Source organism: Phyllostomus discolor, chromosome 12 (assembly GCF_004126475.2).
Source record: "Phyllostomus discolor isolate MPI-MPIP mPhyDis1 chromosome 12, mPhyDis1.pri.v3, whole genome shotgun sequence".
Lineage (NCBI taxonomy): Eukaryota > Metazoa > Chordata > Mammalia > Chiroptera > Phyllostomidae > Phyllostomus > Phyllostomus discolor.
This window is the reverse complement of record NC_040914.2, coordinates 30,595,358-30,612,922: the sequence shown is the minus strand read 5'-3', so window position 1 is coordinate 30,612,922 and position 17,565 is coordinate 30,595,358. Positions and strand designations below refer to the sequence as shown.

The following is a 17,565-nucleotide window of genomic DNA, read 5'->3' as shown; positions in this document are numbered from 1 at the left end:
ACTCCCGTATTCCCTGTCATGTGGCCCCTTCCACCTTCAAAGGCCCCCAGGTCCTTCTCCTAATTCAAGTCTCTGCTTTCCTCTTCAGTCTTTAAGGACCTTGCTGATTACCTTGGGCCTGCCCAGACTATCCATGGTCATCTCCACATTGTGAAGTCAGCTGATTAGTAACCTTGATTAGACCTGCCATATTCTGGGGATTTGGGCAGGGCATTTTTAGAATTTTGCCCCCCTACATTAGATTACTTACAATGCCCCAGAATCCAATGAAATTAGGTCCAGGGCACAGTGAAGCAGCTGTTGCCACCTCCACTTCTGTTTAAGTTGTAGGGGCAGCGGCTGTATGTCAAGGTGAAGGACAGACATGACCTCCGTCCTGTTCACAGGCCCTGTGACAGATGGAGGGAAACTTGAGGTCAGGGAGGTTCCCTGGGGGAGGTGCTAGCAGCTGAGCTGTGTGAGGTGCTACGGATAAAGGAACTGAACAGGCCGGCTTTGAGGTGGGCACAGCAAGGGGCCTGTGAGGCCAGAGAAGAATGATCAGTGACAGGAAATGGAGAGGAGAGATCAAGAGGGGTGGCTGAGGTGGAATGTGGTAAACACAGTGGACCTGGCAGGCTATTGTGAGGGATCCACATTCTGAACAAAGACAATGTAGCCATTAGACTTGGGTTTTAATCAGCTTCCTCAGGTCATGGGCCACAGGAGGGGCTGCCAGTGGGGAAGGTGATGCCCCACCTAACATATTCCCCTCCTGTCCACGGCCTTCAAAACAATTACAGCACAGCTGTGGTAAGCAAGCACTCTGACCTTGTTTCCACACTGAAGGCTGAGAAGTCACCCCCCAACAAGATAGACCCCATGCCTGCTGTATAAGGCATGGGGTCCACTGAGGTCCAGGCCCTCCTGCCTCCCTCCAGGCCCCATGAGAGTAACGCCAGGCCAGCTCACCTCTCCAGCCTCACCATCTATCATGCATGTGCTGGACAGCCAGTCCCTGTCAAGGCCCTTGCAGACCTATCCTGTTCCCTAGGGCTGGACAGCTCTTCCCACAGACTCTATCCCTTGTGACTCCTGCAGAGGTACTACCCATCTCACCCTCCACCCTTCCTTTTCCGTGCTCCGAGATACATCATTCAGTTCCAGAAGCCTTCCTTTATTTATCATGGCTAGCCCTGGGGCAGGAGAGCGGGGGAGGGGTAGAGCATCCAATCAGGCTATCTTCACCTTCAGCCTGGGACCCATGCTCAGGCACAGCGCAGAGTTGGGCTCCAAGGCCGGGTGGGGTCTGCTCCCCCACCTCACTCGCAAGCCCTACTCTTGCTTGCACTCCTGTCATGGGTACAAGGCCTCTTCCTCCCAGGGTCGTATGGGATGTACGCCGAACGCGAGCTACCGGCAGCAGACTGCCTTCGCAGGCTTCAGGCTGCACAAGATCTCCAGGTCCGCAGCACGTGCACAGGGGCGTGGCCTTCAGATTGACAGCACAGGCTCCACCTCCGCCCCGTCTCTAGGGCGACTCCGGAACCGTGGCACGGCCCAGGCATTCCTCGCGGCCCAGCAGTCGCTGGATTTGAGATTGGCTTCCCAGGAACTGCTGCCTGGAGGCGGCGGCGGTGAATCGCTATAGAAACGCCGGAAACGTGCTCCCGCCCAGGGCTTCCCAGCGCCGCGGCGGCCGCGAACTTCGGTTCCGCTGGAGTTGCGGCCCGGAAGTGCGGCCTTGGCGGTGGTAAGCCGGAGGCGGCTACGGCCGGGCCGGGTGCCTGAGGAGGAGCCGGAGGTGGGGTCGGGCGGGCATCCCCCGGCCGCAGGGCCGGCGGGGAGGCCGGGGCGTGTCAGGAGAGGGGCGCCCGCACTAGGTTTGGAGTGCACGTTAGGGACGTGAGGGGGCGCTGCAGGGTGTGGGCGGGGCGCGGACGCGAGAGACCCGGGTTTTGCGGGCTGGAGCGGGTGCACCCTGCGCAGACCAGAAAGGGGCGCTGGGCTCAGGGTAGGGTACGTGCAGTGGCGCAGAGCGCGGGAGAGGGCGCTCGGGGCTCAGTGTGCGGCGTTGTCAAAGGCGTGGCGTCGGGAACGCGGTGCGGGCCCTGGAGGGATGGCTTAGGGGCCGTGTCCTCAGGTGGCCTTTGTTCCTACGCTCCAGGAAGGCCCTGCTGCCTCTGGAACTAGGACTCGGGGCCTGTCAGACACCAGGGAGGAGTGGATTGGAAAAGGAAGGGATCCAGCCCTAAGTGTTGATGCACAGGTTTCTGTCCCATTCCCGGGAGCGCACTTGAAGTCCTTTAGATGCTGGGTGAATGGAAAGAGGAAGGATGCTTGTGGAAGAGGCAACTGCGCTTGCAGACTTGACTCGTTTGTGGAATTGCCAAGAACTCTTCGCAGGGGTTGGTGGCAGGGGGGCTCTGAGCAGAGGAGGGTCCCGATCGGTTAGGAACGAACAGGCTCCCTCTGGCTGTTGCGCGGGAAATAGATCAGGAGGGGGAAACCAACAGGTCACTGAGTCAGTCCAAGCCAGCGGTACTGGCGCAGTGGAGGTGTGTGAAGCGGTCTGAAGGGTCTGGTCCTAGCAAGGCGATTTGGGCTTAAAGAGCAGGACAGAGTGAGTCTAAGACCCCAGTAGATGCTGAGGATTAAGGAAGGCCTCACTCTGGGGGCGTGTGACCCTGCATGGGCTAGACTGACTTCAGGATGCATCCTGTCCCAGTCCTCCTTCCCTAGACTGGAAATGTGTGGCCTAGGTATGAGATGAGCCAGGTATTTTATTTCTGTTTGATAGAGGGAAAACTGAGGTTGAGTGAGCATGGTGCCTGCTTGATGGGTGAAGTAGCAGAGTTGTTCAGATTCTCAGAGTCCGTTGGAGGGGTGGTAACCCCTATTTCTGGTGCCTGAGGGTGGGCAATGCTGGTCTTATGAGGCCACTCTTTGACAAGAAGCATCCAGATTGCTCAGCCATGCTCCACTTACTCCCACCCAATCACACACCCCTGTGGAGGCCACACAAGTCCCTTCTCTGTGTCCCACAGGCACCACCCATATTCCAAGAAGCACCAGACTGCTGTGTTGTAGTGTGCCAGAAACTACATGTTTTCCTCCTGTGGGGCACTTGCCAGGCCTTTGCCCAACATACTGTGAACCTTTTCTGACTCTGCACACTCCTGATCGCCTATAGTCCAATAGGCAGGTTGAGCCACTCCACCCTGTGAAGACCTCCTGTACACTGGTTACCGGTGATGAGGCAGCAGAACCGGGTCTGCTCAGGGCCTTGGATGCTCTAAGGTTGGGGTGTGTGGCAGGGGCAGAGTAAAAGAGGCCACCAGTGGAGGGAGTATCAACTGTCCTGGTGGAGAGTGAGCCTATTCTGGGTGCAGGTCTCTGCCCTATTCTCCACAGGGCTGCCCCCTCCAGTGGATGTGGGGAAGGTAGATAGATATTAGAGTTGAGGAAAGGGTGGGTGAATGGGTCGAGACAGGAGATGCCAGCCCTGGACTCTCCCCTGAGTAGTAAGCAACATTGGCGAAAAGGGAATGGTAGGCCTTTGATATTCTCAGCTTCCCCCAATGGTCTGCAGGAAACTGTGGAGTTGTCAAGACCAGCAGAAGTCCTGGAGAGGGAGGGAAGGAGAGAGAGAGAGAGAGAGAGAGAGTGAGAGTGTAGGGTAATCAAGCTGGGCCCTGTGTGCTGAGCTGAGCGCTGCAATGATCCGGTAGGGAGGGCTGAGAATTGCCCCTGGGCCCTGTCCTGCGACAAAGGCTGAAAGGACAGGGACACTAAAGCAGAAGGGATTTCCTGGCTGACCTCCCCCCTTCACCCCCCTCCTCCGGTGTAGATGGCGGCGGCGGCGGCGGCGGAGGCGGTGCACCACATCCACCTGCAGAACTTCTCCCGCTCGCTGCTCGAGACCCTCAACGGGCAGCGACTGGGCGGGCACTTCTGCGACGTGACAGTGCGCATCCGCGAGGCTTCGCTGCGCGCGCACCGGTGTGTGTTGGCCGCCGGCTCACCCTTCTTCCAGGACAAGTTGCTGCTCGGTCACTCCGAGATCCGCGTGCCACCTGTAGTGCCCGCACAGACAGTGCGTCAGCTCGTAGAATTCCTCTACAGCGGCTCACTGGTGGTGGCGCAAGGCGAAGCACTTCAGGTGCTCACGGCTGCCTCAGTGCTGCGCATTCAGACCGTCATTGACGAGTGCACACAGATCATTGCCCGCACCCGCGCCCCTGTCCCGGGCACCCCTGCGCCCCCGCCCCTGCCCACGCCTGTGCCCCCGCCCCTCGCGCCTGCACAGCTTCGCCACCGCCTGCGTCACTTGCTGGCCGCGCGCCCTCTGGGCCATCCAGGTGCGGCTCACAGCCGCAAGCAGCGTCAGCCGGCGCGCCTGCAGCTACCTGCGCCCTCTGCTCCGGCCAAAGCAGAGGGATCGGCCACTGACCCCGCCCTGCCTGCGGGCCCAGATGAGGGTGGGGAGGATGAGGACGAGGAGACAGATGACGACACTGATGGCGAAGATGGCGAGGGCGGAGGCCCGGGCGAGGGCCAGGCGCCCCCTTCCTTCCCCGAATGCCCCGCGGGCTTCCTTACCTCTGCTGCTGACAACGCACGTGAGGAACCAACTGCATCCGCCGTCCTCTCCGAGTACGGCACTGGGAGGGACTTCTTTCGGGGGCCTTCGGCAGCTGAGGACGTGTTCCCCGACAGTTATGTCTCTGCATGGCAAGGGGAAGAGGGCCCGGCCGTGGAAAGCTGTCCCACCGAGGCCGCAGCCCCACCTGACTGTGTTGTATCAGGGCCTCGCCCGCCTGCCGTGAAAACCCCAGGGCCGCCCGTAGCCCTTTTCCCCTTTCATCTGGGTTCTCCAGGGCCACCGGTGCAGCACCCTCTCCAACCCTCTGGGCCAGCCCCCGCACCCCCTGCCACCTTCTACCCTGTGCTCCAGCCGGAGGCTGCCCCCAGTACCACTCTGGGGGAGCCTCCGGCCCCGTCCACTGCTCGTGCCTCTGCCCCTTTGGTCCCCTCTACGCAAACTGCGGGTTCCCAGCCACCCACCTATGAATGCAGTCACTGCCGCAAGACGTTCAGCTCACGGAAAAACTACACCAAGCACATGTTCATCCATTCCGGTGAGCCAGGGTGTGTCTCAGCCTCTGAGTCATTGGAGATTCAAACCTTAGGTGGGATTGGGCACTGGGTGGGGGTGGTGACTCTAGAGGAACCTGGGAATTGAGCCCCCAAGTGCTACATCTGTGGAGTGTAGGGGTGTGAGATGTGTCCTAAGGCTAGGTTGTGGGGCAGGAACCTACCCTTTGGAAATGGGCAGTGTGGCCTTAAGTCACTAGGTGGAGCTGGAGGGATGGAATTGTGGTGGCAGCGTGGCCAGGTTGGGGAGCTGTGCTGTGGGGACCTTCATGGGTCTACTTGGGTGTCAGTGGATCCAGTGATTGGGACTGGGTGCAAGGCAGTATGGGTTCACTGCCCTTGGGGAAGCGTGGGAAACAAGAAGAGAGGTGGTCTGATTACGCCTGGAGGAGAGATATGAAGCTCCCCAAGGCTGTAGGGAGTTCTTGGACCTCAGCATGTCAGGGAGGTGGGCTTGGAAGCTGATAGGGGAGAAGGAGAGTGCTGTGCTGGGGATTGTGGAGCCAGGGGCTGAGGTAGTTGCTGGCAGGTCCTGAGTGCGTCACAGGATTGTCTTGGGTGCTCCTGGGGAGCACAGAAGTATACAATGCCAAAGGTCCCGATGGATTCTAAGAAAAGCAAGGATTTGTCTGGAAAGCCAGTGGGAGCAGCATGGGGAGTTCTGCTGGGCCAGGAAGTTAGGATTTCACTGAATGTTGGGGAGCATCAATGTTCTATGAAGTAGTTTAGTTTAGACTTTGAAATCTCTGCCTGAAATCTCCACCTGGCTGCCTTGGGGAGGAAGGAGAGAGAACAGTGGCCCCAAAGCAGTACCAGCCAAGATTTGCCAGCTTTGTGTGGCCTTAGCCGGGTGGGTGCCAGGCCTGGTTGGTTTGCAAGAACCCCTCTTAGGCACTGCCCCACAGCCACCTGCCTCTGAGAAAGGCTTCTGTTTAGACCAGATGACTCTAGGGACCAGCACAGCCTGTCTCCTCTGACCCATGGTGAGGGGCAGTCTGCTCTGTCTCCCCAGGGACATTAGAATGGCCAGCAGGAAGGGGTTCCAGCAGAAAGGGGTTAGATAGATATGTCCAGGTCTCTTCCAGTGTAAAGGGTGCTGGGACTTACCAGACCATCCCCAGAATAGTGGCCACAGATGAGAGTTCAGAATCCTCTATGGGCATGGTAGGAATGGGGGGAGGGGAGGCCTCGTCGTCAGGGTTGGGGATAGGGACATGAGAGGCTAGCCCCAATGGGCTGTGATGTCCCACACAGGTGGGGTTCCCTACTGGGAGGGTACCTGTTGGAGTTGCGAGACCCTGACAGTCAGTGGGTTTCTGGTGTGATGGTAAGGGTCTGGGAGAGGGGAGCCCCAGCAGGACAGAGGAGGGGATACACCAGGCCGTGTGTGGGGTCCTTGTTGGATAGTATGGTCTGGGGGTGGAGGTTGGTCCCAGAATGACCTTGTCAGGCAGGGGGATTCCAGGTTGATGGCTGGTCCTGGAGGGGAGGGGAAGGGAGGGGAGTCCCTGCTGGTGGGGGGCGGGGTGTCTTTTCCCAGCTGACATACATGCGGGGCCCACCCTGTCGCCCGCAGGGGAGAAGCCCCACCAGTGTGCCGTGTGCTGGCGATCTTTCTCGCTGCGCGACTACCTGCTCAAGCACATGGTCACTCATACGGGCGTGCGCGCCTTCCAGTGTGCTGTCTGTGCCAAGCGCTTCACGCAGAAGAGCTCGCTGAACGTGCACATGCGCACACACCGACCAGAGCGTGTGCCCTGCCCCGCCTGCGGCAAGGTCTTCTCGCACCGTGCGCTGCTGGAGCGCCACCTGGCTGCACACCCTGCGCCCTGATTCGGGGCACGAGGCCTGGCCATGCCCCTCATGGGTTCGACCAAGTCCCTGAAGGAGGTCACACCCTTCAGAGGGTCTTGAGAGCCAGTGGGCTATGCCACACCCACTATCGGACCCCTTAACACGCCCTCCAGCTAGGTATATCCACCAAGGCACCTTGACCACCGTCCAGCCATTCTACCACGCTGTCCCCTGAGCACAGGCCCTCCTCCATTGTCCATGGGCCCAACTCAGACCCCTCCTAGGTAGTGTCAGGTTGGGGCTGATCTGGGACCCCACCACCTCTGAACTGGATTATCAGGCTTGGGGCTGGGCCCAGGATTCCTGACTCCAACTTCGATTCCTGCTCCACCGCCTTCCCTGAGTAGGGTGCCATCTAGGCTGCTTCTCTACCCCAGTGTCAGGCTGGGCAAGATCCCCGGCATTTTCCCATAGCCACTCCTCACCTGGCACCTAAAGGAGCTCCAATGGACTCATCATGGACTGTGTATTAAAGACTGGCTCTCGGGCCCAGACCCAGAAGCTGTGAGCTCCTGAACTGTGTATTCCTCACTCTCACAGACTGGCTGTGGGCATTGTGGTTCAGTGCCCCCCTCCCTGGGGCAAAGACAAGTCTGTTTGGTCATCTCTCTGTTGTCTGTGCTGGAATGGGGTGCACATATGACTGGCACTTGACTCAGAGAGCCCTTGGACCTGTTTGGAGGGTATAGGTCAGCCCCATATGAGGTGTGTCTTCAGAGAGAAGCCACAGGTGGATCTCTACCCCATTCACTGTTGCTGTTGTCCAACAGGCAAATTTTGAAGCCTGTCCCCCAGATCTTCCAAGACCTTCGGACTTTAGAGCTCCTCTCCCTGCTCTGATGGGCATGATGGTTGAGCACCTTAGTTCTGTGGGGCCCAGAGGGTCTTTGAAGCAAGGCTGCCATGAGGGGATCTGAGCCCAAGCGTAACTGCCCTGGCAGGCAAGATTTGGAGTGCCAGGTGGGCTGGTGTCAGAGTGGCAGCTGGGACCCTTGGGTTTCTTGCTGGGCTGCTGAAGACAGTGGTGGCAAAGCTCCTGTCACCAAACCCTGCAATCAGTTTTGTTGCCAGTTCAGAGGGAGGCTACTCCTTTCTTACCTCTAGCACAGGGGTGGCCCCTGGTCTGGGCATCCTGCCCTAAGGCTTTGGGGCAGGTTGAGGGGATGGTATGGCTTGGAGGGTGGTGTCCCAGATCCTGGGCTACTGACAATGCCTGTCTGAACTCCCTGTGACTGCATACCAGAGGTGAGGGGCCCCACCATGCATATGGTCCCCACTGATGGTAAGATACATCTGTTCAACAGAGCACAGAACATGAGTGGGAGTCAGAGCTAGCTTTGAATTTGGACACTGCACAAGTTACTTTTAGTACTTAGCGAGAGCACTTACTGTACACTTGGCTAGAGCTTCAGTCCAGCCAAGCCTAATCTCCCTGCAGATTAAGTGGGTGTCGCTGAACCAAAGGCTCCCCAGTTGGATTCCCAGTCAGAGCACATGCCCAGGTTGTGGGCCAGGACCCCAGTAGGGGGCGCACAAGAGACAACCACATATTGATGTTTCCCCTCGCTCTAAAAATAAAGTAAATCTTTTCTAAAAAATAAGTAAGTGGGTGTCATTGGAGAACCTCTAGGTGTGGCATGCGGAGCGGCAGATTGTGCTTGCAGCCCACTGCCCTTGCTGTCCTGTTGACTCTGCCCCTGGCCCATTTCCCAAGTGCCTGGTCCACAGTGGGTGCTCACAGATGCAGAGAGGTAACACAGGACTAGACAGAGCTAAACAAATAGGTGGGGGTAGAAGGGCTAGGGGCAGGGAGTTGGGGGCTGGGTGAAAATGTGAAGGGGTTAAGAATTGTCAGTTACAAAATAGGGGGATGTAAAGTACAGCATAGGGAATATAGTCAATATTGCAATATCTGTATGGTCCCAGGTGAGTACTAGGTGTAAGGGAGATCACCTCCTAAGGTACATAAAGTTATCTAACCACTATGCTGTACACTTGGAACTAATCTAATATTGAATGTCAACTGTAATTGAAGAATAAAAAGAAGAACCCTGGCTGGGTGACTTGGTTGGTTGGAGCAGTGTCCCATACAACCAAAAGCTTGTGGGTTCAATCTCTGGTTGGCTCGGGTATGAGAGGCAACTGATGGATGTTTCTCTCTCTCAACCTCCCCCTGCCCACTGACTCAAGATCTGTAAATATATCCTTGGGCAAGGATTAAAAAGTAACAACAATAAAAATACCCCTAGCCTGCATGGCTCAGTTGTTTGGGTATCGTACTGCCAACTGAAAGGTCACAAGTTCAATTCCCAGCCAAAGCACATGCCTGGGTTTTGGGCACTGGTGACAATGAGAGGCAACTGATAAATGTTTCTCTTGCACGTTAATGTTTCCCTCTCTCCCTCCCTTCCCCATTCTCTAAAAAGAAATTTTTTTAAAGCAATGAAAAATGTCCTTGGGTGAGGATAAAAAAATAAAATTAACAAATAATAAAGAAAATAAGGCCCTGGCTGGTGCAGCTCAGTAGATTGAGCACGGGCCTTCGAACCAAAGAGTCCTCGGTTCCAATCCCAGTCAGGGCACACAACTGGTTTTGCCGGCCAAGTCAGGTCCCCAGTAGGGAGTGCGTGAGAGGCAACCACACATTGATATTCCCCTCTTTCTCCCTTCCCCTCTGTCTAAATAAATAAATAAATAATAAATAAATAAAATCTTTAAAAAAGAGGAAGAGAACCAAAGTGTCCCAGGTTTGATTCCCAGCCAGGGTACATTCCTGGGTTGCAGGCCAGAACCCCCAGCAACCGCACATTGATGTCTCTCTCTATCTCCCTCCCTTCCCTCTCTAAAAATAAATAAATAAAAAATCTTAAAAAAAAAAAAAAGAGGAAGGAAGAAGGGTGGCAGCAGAGTCCTGGGGCTGGTAGCACCGCTGTCACAATTGCGCAGAACAGCCAGGGGCCAGAGGTCGAGGTCAACAGCTCCCGGCGTTCTGCCGTCACTTCCCTGAGCACAGAACTGGTGCGATGGGTCTTTGGCTGCGCCTTTCACTGCTGCTGCTGCTCCTGCTGCTGAGCCTGGGGAGGTCCCCATGGCCTGCAGCCGTGGCCCTGGCACTACGCTGGCTCCTGGGGGACCCCACCTGCTGCGCGCTGGTAGCCCTGGTCGCGCTGGCGCGGCCGTTGCTCCTTCCCTGGATGCCCCACTGGCTGAGTCTGGCTACCGTGGCTCTCGTGCTGGCTCTGCTGCCCGCACGGCCACCCCCGGGGCTGCGCTGGCTGCCCGCCGACGTGGCCCACATCGTTGGGATCCTCCGCTTGGGCCTGGACATCAGGGTGCGCTTGAGCCGCAAGCCCCCCTTAACCTTCGTCGATGCCTTTGAGCGGTGGGCGCACATGCAGCCGGGCCGCGTGACTTTGGTGTGGACTGGACGCGGGGGCCGCTCAGTCACCTACGGGGAGCTGGACACCCAGGCCTGCCGGGCGGCGTGGGCCCTGAAGGCAGAGCTGGTCGACATCGCGGGCCAGGGGACCAGGGAATCTGCTGCTCTCCTGGTGCTGCCCTCCCAGTACATTCCAGCTCTGGGTCTGTGGCTGGGACTGGCCAAGCTGGGCTGCGCGGTGGCTTGGATCAACCCACACATCCGCGGGGGGCCCCTGGTGCACTCGGTGCTGAGCTCTGGGGCTCGGGTGCTGGTAGTAGACCCAGGTGAAGACAGCAGAGGACAGAAGGGGATGGGGCAGGGGACAGACACAGACTGTTCAGAGGGTCCAAGTAGGGGCTGGGCAAGGAGCTCCTTCCTCCTGGCTCACTCCGGAGGCTCTTGGAACTTTAAAGTAATACTGGAGTTACCAGAAGTGTTCTTGTTTTCTTTTGTTTTGTTTTTGTTTACCATGACTATTTCTTTCTTTCTTTCTTTTTTTTGCCAATAACTACTACCGTATGTTGCCGTATATAATGTGCACCCACATTTTGGGCCCAAACTTTCAGGGGGAAAAATTGGTTTTAATATTTTAACTACTTATTTATTTATATTTAGAAAGAAAACCAATTTCATATTCCAGCATATTATTTTGCATCTGGATATCATTATTGCTTTCTAGACTTATACTTTTAAGGCAGAAGCATAAATAAAAGAATTAAAAATATGTTTTTATACACACACACACACAGAATTAGTACTACCCATGTATAATGCACATCCTTATTCTTTCCTCAAAAATTTGGGTAAAAACTGCACAATATACATAGCACATTACGGTACTCGTGGGGTTCTTTACAGAAGAACACAGAAGTTTTGTCTGCTAGCTGCATTCTTTGGGGCTGGCAGTGAGCTCCTCTGCCCCATCTCTGGGTCTCGGGTCTCCCCTCCAAACCTCGAGGGTGTGCCTTGCCTCAGTTTCTTCTCTGGCCCATCCCCGCAGACCTCCAGGAGAACCTGGAGGAGATCCTCCCCAAGCTGCAGGCAGAGAAAATCCGCTGCTTCTACCTCAGCCTCTCCTCCCGGACACCGGGTGTGGGGGCGCTGGGAGCCACCATTGACGCTGCGCCCATGGACCCCGTGCCTGCTGACCTGCATGCTGGGATCACACCTCGGAGCCCTGCTCTGTTTATCTACACCTCAGGGACCACCGGTGAGAGCAACCCAGCAACCCTAGCCCCAACCTCTGAACTCTCACCCTGACCTGACCCCAAACCTGACCTCCAAAACCCACTCTGTGCTTTGATTGTGAAATCTGGCCTGAACCCCGCCCCCACCAATGTGATATGAGTAGTCAGTGCCAGAATCCTCCGTCTTCCTAGCAAACAGCCACTGAAACCCTAACAGAGCATTCCACCTCTGAACCCCAAACCTACCAGACCTCCTTGAACCCACCTGCAAATCCTCACACTCAACCAGCTTCTGAGGACCATGCAGACCTGACCATGGAGACCCAGCCCTGCATGTTGTCCCCCTGCCACCCCACCTTTCCCATGCTTTCATCCTCTAGGTCTCCCGAAGCCCGCCATCCTCACGCATGAGCGGATACTACATATGAGCAGGATGCTGTCTCTGGGTGGAGTCACAGCTGATGATGTGGTCTACACGGTCCTGCCTCTATACCATGTGATGGGACTTGTCCTCGGGGTCCTTGGTTGCCTGGAGCTCGGTAAGCCCTTCTCTGATAACCTCTGCAATGCAGGGGACTGCCAGGCTGGATTGACAAGGCCCCATAGGTTATCCAGCACCCTGGGTCTTCCCTTTACGGCAGAGAGCCCCAGGAGAATCTGCACAGAGGTTTGGACACCCAGATAGTCCCCAAAGGCTGTTTTAGTAAGGAGGTGACAAGAGCTGGTGTGAGGTCACTCATGTGAGCTCTTGTCCCAGTGAGGAAATTCTCACCAAGAACTCCACTGGGCTGTCTGCTAGGACACCTGTCTAGGAATTCACATGGAGACCTCTCCATAGTGGTTTCTTTCTTTCTTATTTTTCCTTAAAGTTTTATCTTCACACCCTGGCTGGTGTGGCTCAGTGGAATGAGCGCCAGCTTGCAAACCAAAGGCACAGTTCTGTTCCCAGTCAAGGCACATGCTTGGGTAGCGGGCCAGGTTCCTAGTTGGGCGCATGTGAGAGGCAACCTATCACTGTATTTCTCACATTGATGTTTCCCTCCCTCCCTTGCCCTCTCTCTAAAATACATAAGTAAAATCTTTAAAAAAGAAAAACTTTAAACACATAAAAATTTCTACGTGAATCCTCACACACCCACAACCCAGCTTCAGCCACCATGATCATTTTGTTATAGTTTTTTTATCACTTCCTCCTTTACTCTTGTCTTTTTTATATTAAAATATTTTTTAAATCACAGAAAATTTCAAACATACACAAAAGTAGTATAAATACTTCAATGAAGTCTCCCATGTCCTCATCCACACCCAGCCTCAACAATTGTTAACATATTGCCAGTTTTATTTCACATGAATTTTTCTCAGGATTATTTTAGAGCAAATCCTAGAAATAGTATCTTTTCACTTGCAACTGTATCTATGTATGTATCGCTTAGATACAGAGACTTAACAACCAACGACTCTTTAGTACCATCTGATGCACACTTCATGTTCAAATGTCCGCAAAGGTCAAATTGTCTCTCACAGTTAGTCTCATTGCTTGGTCTTTGCTCCTCTTTCCTTGTGTTTCCTGTTAGACTGGAAATTCCCTCTAGAGATCTTAGATTCAGTTCAATTACTCTTGGCAAGAACTGTGTGGTCAGGTTCATTGTGCTTCCTAATTAATCACATTGGAGGCAGCTCATAACTGTTATCCTAACTTAAAGAGCCTGAGGTGAATGGAGACCTTTACTTGGAAAACTCTCTACCAACCTTACACCTGGTTTTACTAGCTCTTGATGACCTTTCCTGAATCATGAATCTCATTCGGAGAGCTGTCATTTTCAAGGTTCAGGCACCCATTTTATTTATTTTTTAAAGATTTCATTTATACACTTTTAGAGAAAGAAGAAGGAAGGAAGAGAGGGAGAGAAACATGGATTGGTTGCATCTCATGCACCCCCAACTAGGGACCTGGCCCCCAACCCAGGCATGTGCCCTGACTGAGAATCGAACCAGTGACCCTTCTATTTGCAGGCCAGCACTGAATCCACTGAACCACACCAGCCAGGGTCAGCAACCATTTTACATTTTACCTCCCTGTCAGAAATACAGGCTCAAAGAAGGTACACTTGCTACTAACCAAGCACACCAGCCGTTGTCCCATTGGGTGCAGGGATGATGATGTTTTACTTGCAGGATTCTGTTGAGGATTAGGGTTGAGTTTGGGAGAGTGCCCTCTACAGAGCCAGCTGTAGAGAAAGGAATCAGAAAAGGACGGTTCACTTACCGGGGGTGAATGTAGTGGCTCCTAAAATTAATTAATTCGTGTGAGTGAGCATCCTTCAAAACATCTATCCATCCACCCACTCACCTTTCCATCCACCCATTTACCAGCCTATACTTCTGCTCAGATAAAACACTTATCATAATAAAAAATGATTAATTTTCATAGCCCTTATTGAGCAGTGCTTGCTTTCTACGAGGCACCAAGCTTTCCACACATCCTGGACAAGGATTCAAGTGCGGGCCCACCTATGCTTTTCTAATGGAGGCAGTCCTGGCTGGGCCAGGGACATAGAGATGAGCCCAGTGTCATCCTAGGCTTCAGGGGCCTCAGATCAAAGCAGCTTCTCACAGCAGCTGGAAGCATGACCTGAAACTCATTCCTCTCCTGCCTCCCAGGAGCGACCTGTGTCCTGGCCCCCAAGTTCTCTGCTTCCTGCTTCTGGGATGACTGCCGGCAACATGGTGTGACTGTGGTCCCATATGTGGGTGAGGTCCTGCGGTACCTGTGTAACACTCCCCAGGTGAGATACTCAGGTAGGGCTCCGGGGGGAACACCTTAGGTATGAAATCCCAGCTGTGCTGTCATACCAGGTAAAGCTCTAAGGTGTATTCAAGTACAGGTCTCAAGCAAGGTCCCACAGGTTAAACACCCCAGACAAGAGCCACATACGATGAGTCCCACACAAGGCTTCCAATGATGGCTTCTTCAGTTATCACCTGTGCTTCCTTGGGCAGCTGACTTCACTTCTCTCAGCATCAGTGTCCTCATTTGGAACACAAGGATAATATCTCAAGGGGGTATGATGAGAATTAAACATATGTACTATGCCTATAACACAGTGTGGCTCAGGAAAAACTCATTAAATGTAAGCTAGCCTCATCCTTACAGAACAATGAGGTACAGACCACAGGTAACTGTCTCCAACCAAGGTCCCCAGGTATCCCTCCAGATAAAGCCTGTAGGCAAGCCCTCAAGGAAAGACTACAGGCAACTACCCCCACGTAAGGCCCCTAGGTAACTCCCCAAGATGAAGCTTCAAATCACTTTTACCAGGTTACCTCCAGGCAAAGGTCTCCAAGTAACCCTTCCAGATAAAAATTCCAGGTATCTGTCCTTACATAAGACACAGGATGAGGCCTTCAGTCACCCTAGGTATTCCTCCAGGTAAGGCCACATGTTAACACTCTCTGCCTCCAGGTAATATCTGCAGGTAACCTTCTAAGTACAGATGCTAGGTAACTATTCTCAAGTAAGAACCCCCTGGGAGACTCCCTTGGTATACACCCCTCATCGCCTCCCAGGTAACTCCTCAGACCTGAGGTAGCCCTCCCAGGAAAGGGTTCTCAGGTAGCTCCTTGTTACCCTCCTTGGGACATCCCTGCAGCGACAAGAGGACCGAACACATACAGTCCGCCTGGCAGTGGGAAATGGACTCCGGGCAGATGTGTGGGAGACCTTCCAGAAACGCTTTGGCCCCATTCGGATCTTGGAAGTCTACGGCTCCACAGAAGGCAACATTGGCTTTATGAACTATCCAGGGCGCTGTGGGGCCGTGGGCAAGATGAGTTGCTTCCTTCGAGTGAGTGGGTTGGGTATGGCAGTGACCCTGATTGAAGCTGAGTGCACAGCACCTCTGCTGACACCTTTCCACCCTCTATTCAGATGCTGTCCCCCTTCGAGCTTGTACAGTTTGACACGGAGGCCGCCGAGCCTGTGAGGGACAAAGCAGGCTTCTGTGTGCCTGTGGGTCCAGGTATAGGGCTTGGGGAACCTTCCCTGGGTGTGGGAAGGGTAGGGACCCCACTTCCTCCTTGGCTGGAGCAAGCCACCCAAAGCTTTGAGGTCAGTGCCCTGTAGTGGTGTCCGCAGCTCTCACCTGGACGCTGAATACCCAGCCCGTCTGACCACCATCTGGGACCTTCTGTCTCTCAGCTTCTCAGCTCTGCCCGGCTTTCCAGTCTCAATCTCTTGTCTGCTGTGTCTCTGGGTTTCCATTGGAGTTGTTGCCTCAAGCTTTTTGTGGAAGCCATGTCCTCCCAGGCATCAATTTGCTGTCCTCTGCCTTCTCTTAGTCTTCTCTTCTGGGGCTTTGCAAGGCCCTGGCCACATTTATTCCCGCCATCATTTGTCTCTGTCCCTTGCCCACCCCTTGTTATCCTTTTCCTACTTTCAATGGGCTTCCCATGCCACCTTCTGTCCGCCTGTCTCTCATTTTCTATCTCCCTATCCCTGTGTCTGAGTCTGTTTCTCCCATTTCCACATCTCCCTGTCTCTGTCGGGGGTGATGGAGCTCATCGTTGTTGCAAATCTCCAGCGGGGGGCTGGTGGGCTTCTGAGGTTCTTGTCCTTGATGAATGCCCCCAGGGGAGCCAGGGCTCCTGTTGAGTCGGGTGTTAGGCCGCCACCCTTTCCTGGGCTACCGCGGACCTCGAGAGCTTTCGGAACGGAAGTTGGTGCGAAAGGTGCGGCGCCCGGACGACGTCTACTACAATTCAGGGGACGTGCTGTCGATGGACATCGAAGGATTCCTCTACTTCCGCGACCGCCTTGGGGACACCTTCCGGTCCTGGGCGGGGTTTATGGGGGCGGGACTGGAAGGCGGGGCCGCCGGGGCTATTAGACACTAAAGGGAGGCCAACTGGAGAGGCGGGGCTTCTGGATTCCAGAGGGGCGGGGCTTGGTGGGCAAGAGGCGGGGCCTTCTTATTATCAGGGGCGTGGTCACAAGCCCGGCTACTACCCCGCAGATGGAAGGGTGAGAACGTATCCACGAGGGAGGTGGAGGGTGTGTTGTCACTCATGGACTTCCTACAAGAGGTGAACGTCTACGGTGTGCCTGTGCCAGGTATGTAGAGTTCACCTCACTTTATTTTTTATTTACTTATTTTTAGAGAGGGGAAGGGAGGGAGAGAGGGAAATAGTGTGTGGTTGCCTCTCAAGTGCCCCCTACTGGGGACCTGGCCTTCAACCCAGGCATGTGTCCTGACTGGGAATCCAACCGGCGACTCTACGGTTTGCAGGGAGGGTTCACTTCATTTTAAACCCGATTTTAGTGGTGGGGCAACTGCTGGGACACAGCCAGTGAACCGCGCTGTGCCAGGCGAAAGGGTCGGTGGAGAGTGACTGGTGTGCTTCCCAGGGTATGAGGGAAAGGTGGGCATGGCCACTGTGCAGTTGGTCCCTGGCCAGGCCTTCGATGGACAGAGGCTGTACCAGCATGTCCGCACTTGGCTCCCCGCTTATGCTGTCCCCCATTTCATCCGTATTCAGGTGAGCCCAGGGCGGGAGTAGTTTGTATGGTGGATGGGAGGTCTTGGCTGTGGGGGTCACAGTCGGAGTTACAATCACTGACCCTGCAGGACACCCTGGAGATCACGAGAACTTTCAAACTCGTGAAGTCCCACTTGGTGCGTGAGGGCTTCAACGTGGGCGTCATTGCAGACTCACTGTTTGTGCTGGACAACCAGGCCCAGGCCTTCCGGCCCCTGACACAGGAAATATACCAGGCTGTGTGTAAGGGTACCTGGAGACTCTGAATATCTGGCCCGCCAACAAGACAACTGAAGGGGCAGGGCCCAGTGCTGACCATTGCCAAAAAATAAATAATAAAGGGAGGCACTTTAATGTGGAGCTGGAGCAGCCATGTCTGAGGAACTACCTTGCATGTCTTATGTCTGAAGCCTTTCAAATGTTAAAACAAGA

The 17,565-nt window shown here is 54.7% G+C and overlaps 2 protein-coding genes across 6 annotated transcripts; both read left to right on the top strand.

Moving 5' to 3' along the window:
- The first annotated feature begins 1,483 nt into the window (after positions 1 to 1,483).
- On the top strand, positions 1,484 to 8,579 carry ZBTB45 (zinc finger and BTB domain containing 45). Of its 5 annotated transcripts, none has more exons than XM_036013444.1 (3): positions 1,484 to 1,732; positions 3,830 to 5,120; positions 6,713 to 8,579. In XM_036013444.1, exons 2-3 carry the CDS (start codon positions 3,830 to 3,832, stop codon positions 6,967 to 6,969), a joined length of 1,548 nt encoding a protein of 515 aa, XP_035869337.1. In that variant the 5' UTR covers positions 1,484 to 1,732; the 3' UTR covers positions 6,970 to 8,579. The 5 variants fall into 5 exon arrangements, with proteins under 5 accessions (XP_035869337.1, XP_035869339.1, XP_028386281.1 ...); XM_036013446.1 differs by having other exon boundaries at positions 1,484 to 1,762; XM_028530480.2 differs by having other exon boundaries at positions 1,484 to 1,783.
- Positions 8,580 to 9,928: 1,349 nt separating this feature from the next.
- SLC27A5 (solute carrier family 27 member 5) lies at positions 9,929 to 17,487 on the top strand. The gene is made up of 10 exons (XM_028530466.2): positions 9,929 to 10,695; positions 11,412 to 11,621; positions 11,979 to 12,137; positions 14,260 to 14,384; positions 15,249 to 15,443; positions 15,527 to 15,617; positions 16,229 to 16,427; positions 16,611 to 16,708; positions 17,003 to 17,133; positions 17,223 to 17,487. Exons 1-10 carry the CDS (start codon positions 10,014 to 10,016, stop codon positions 17,397 to 17,399), a joined length of 2,067 nt encoding a protein of 688 aa, XP_028386267.1. The 5' UTR covers positions 9,929 to 10,013; the 3' UTR covers positions 17,400 to 17,487.
- Positions 17,488 to 17,565: the final 78 nt, after the last annotated feature.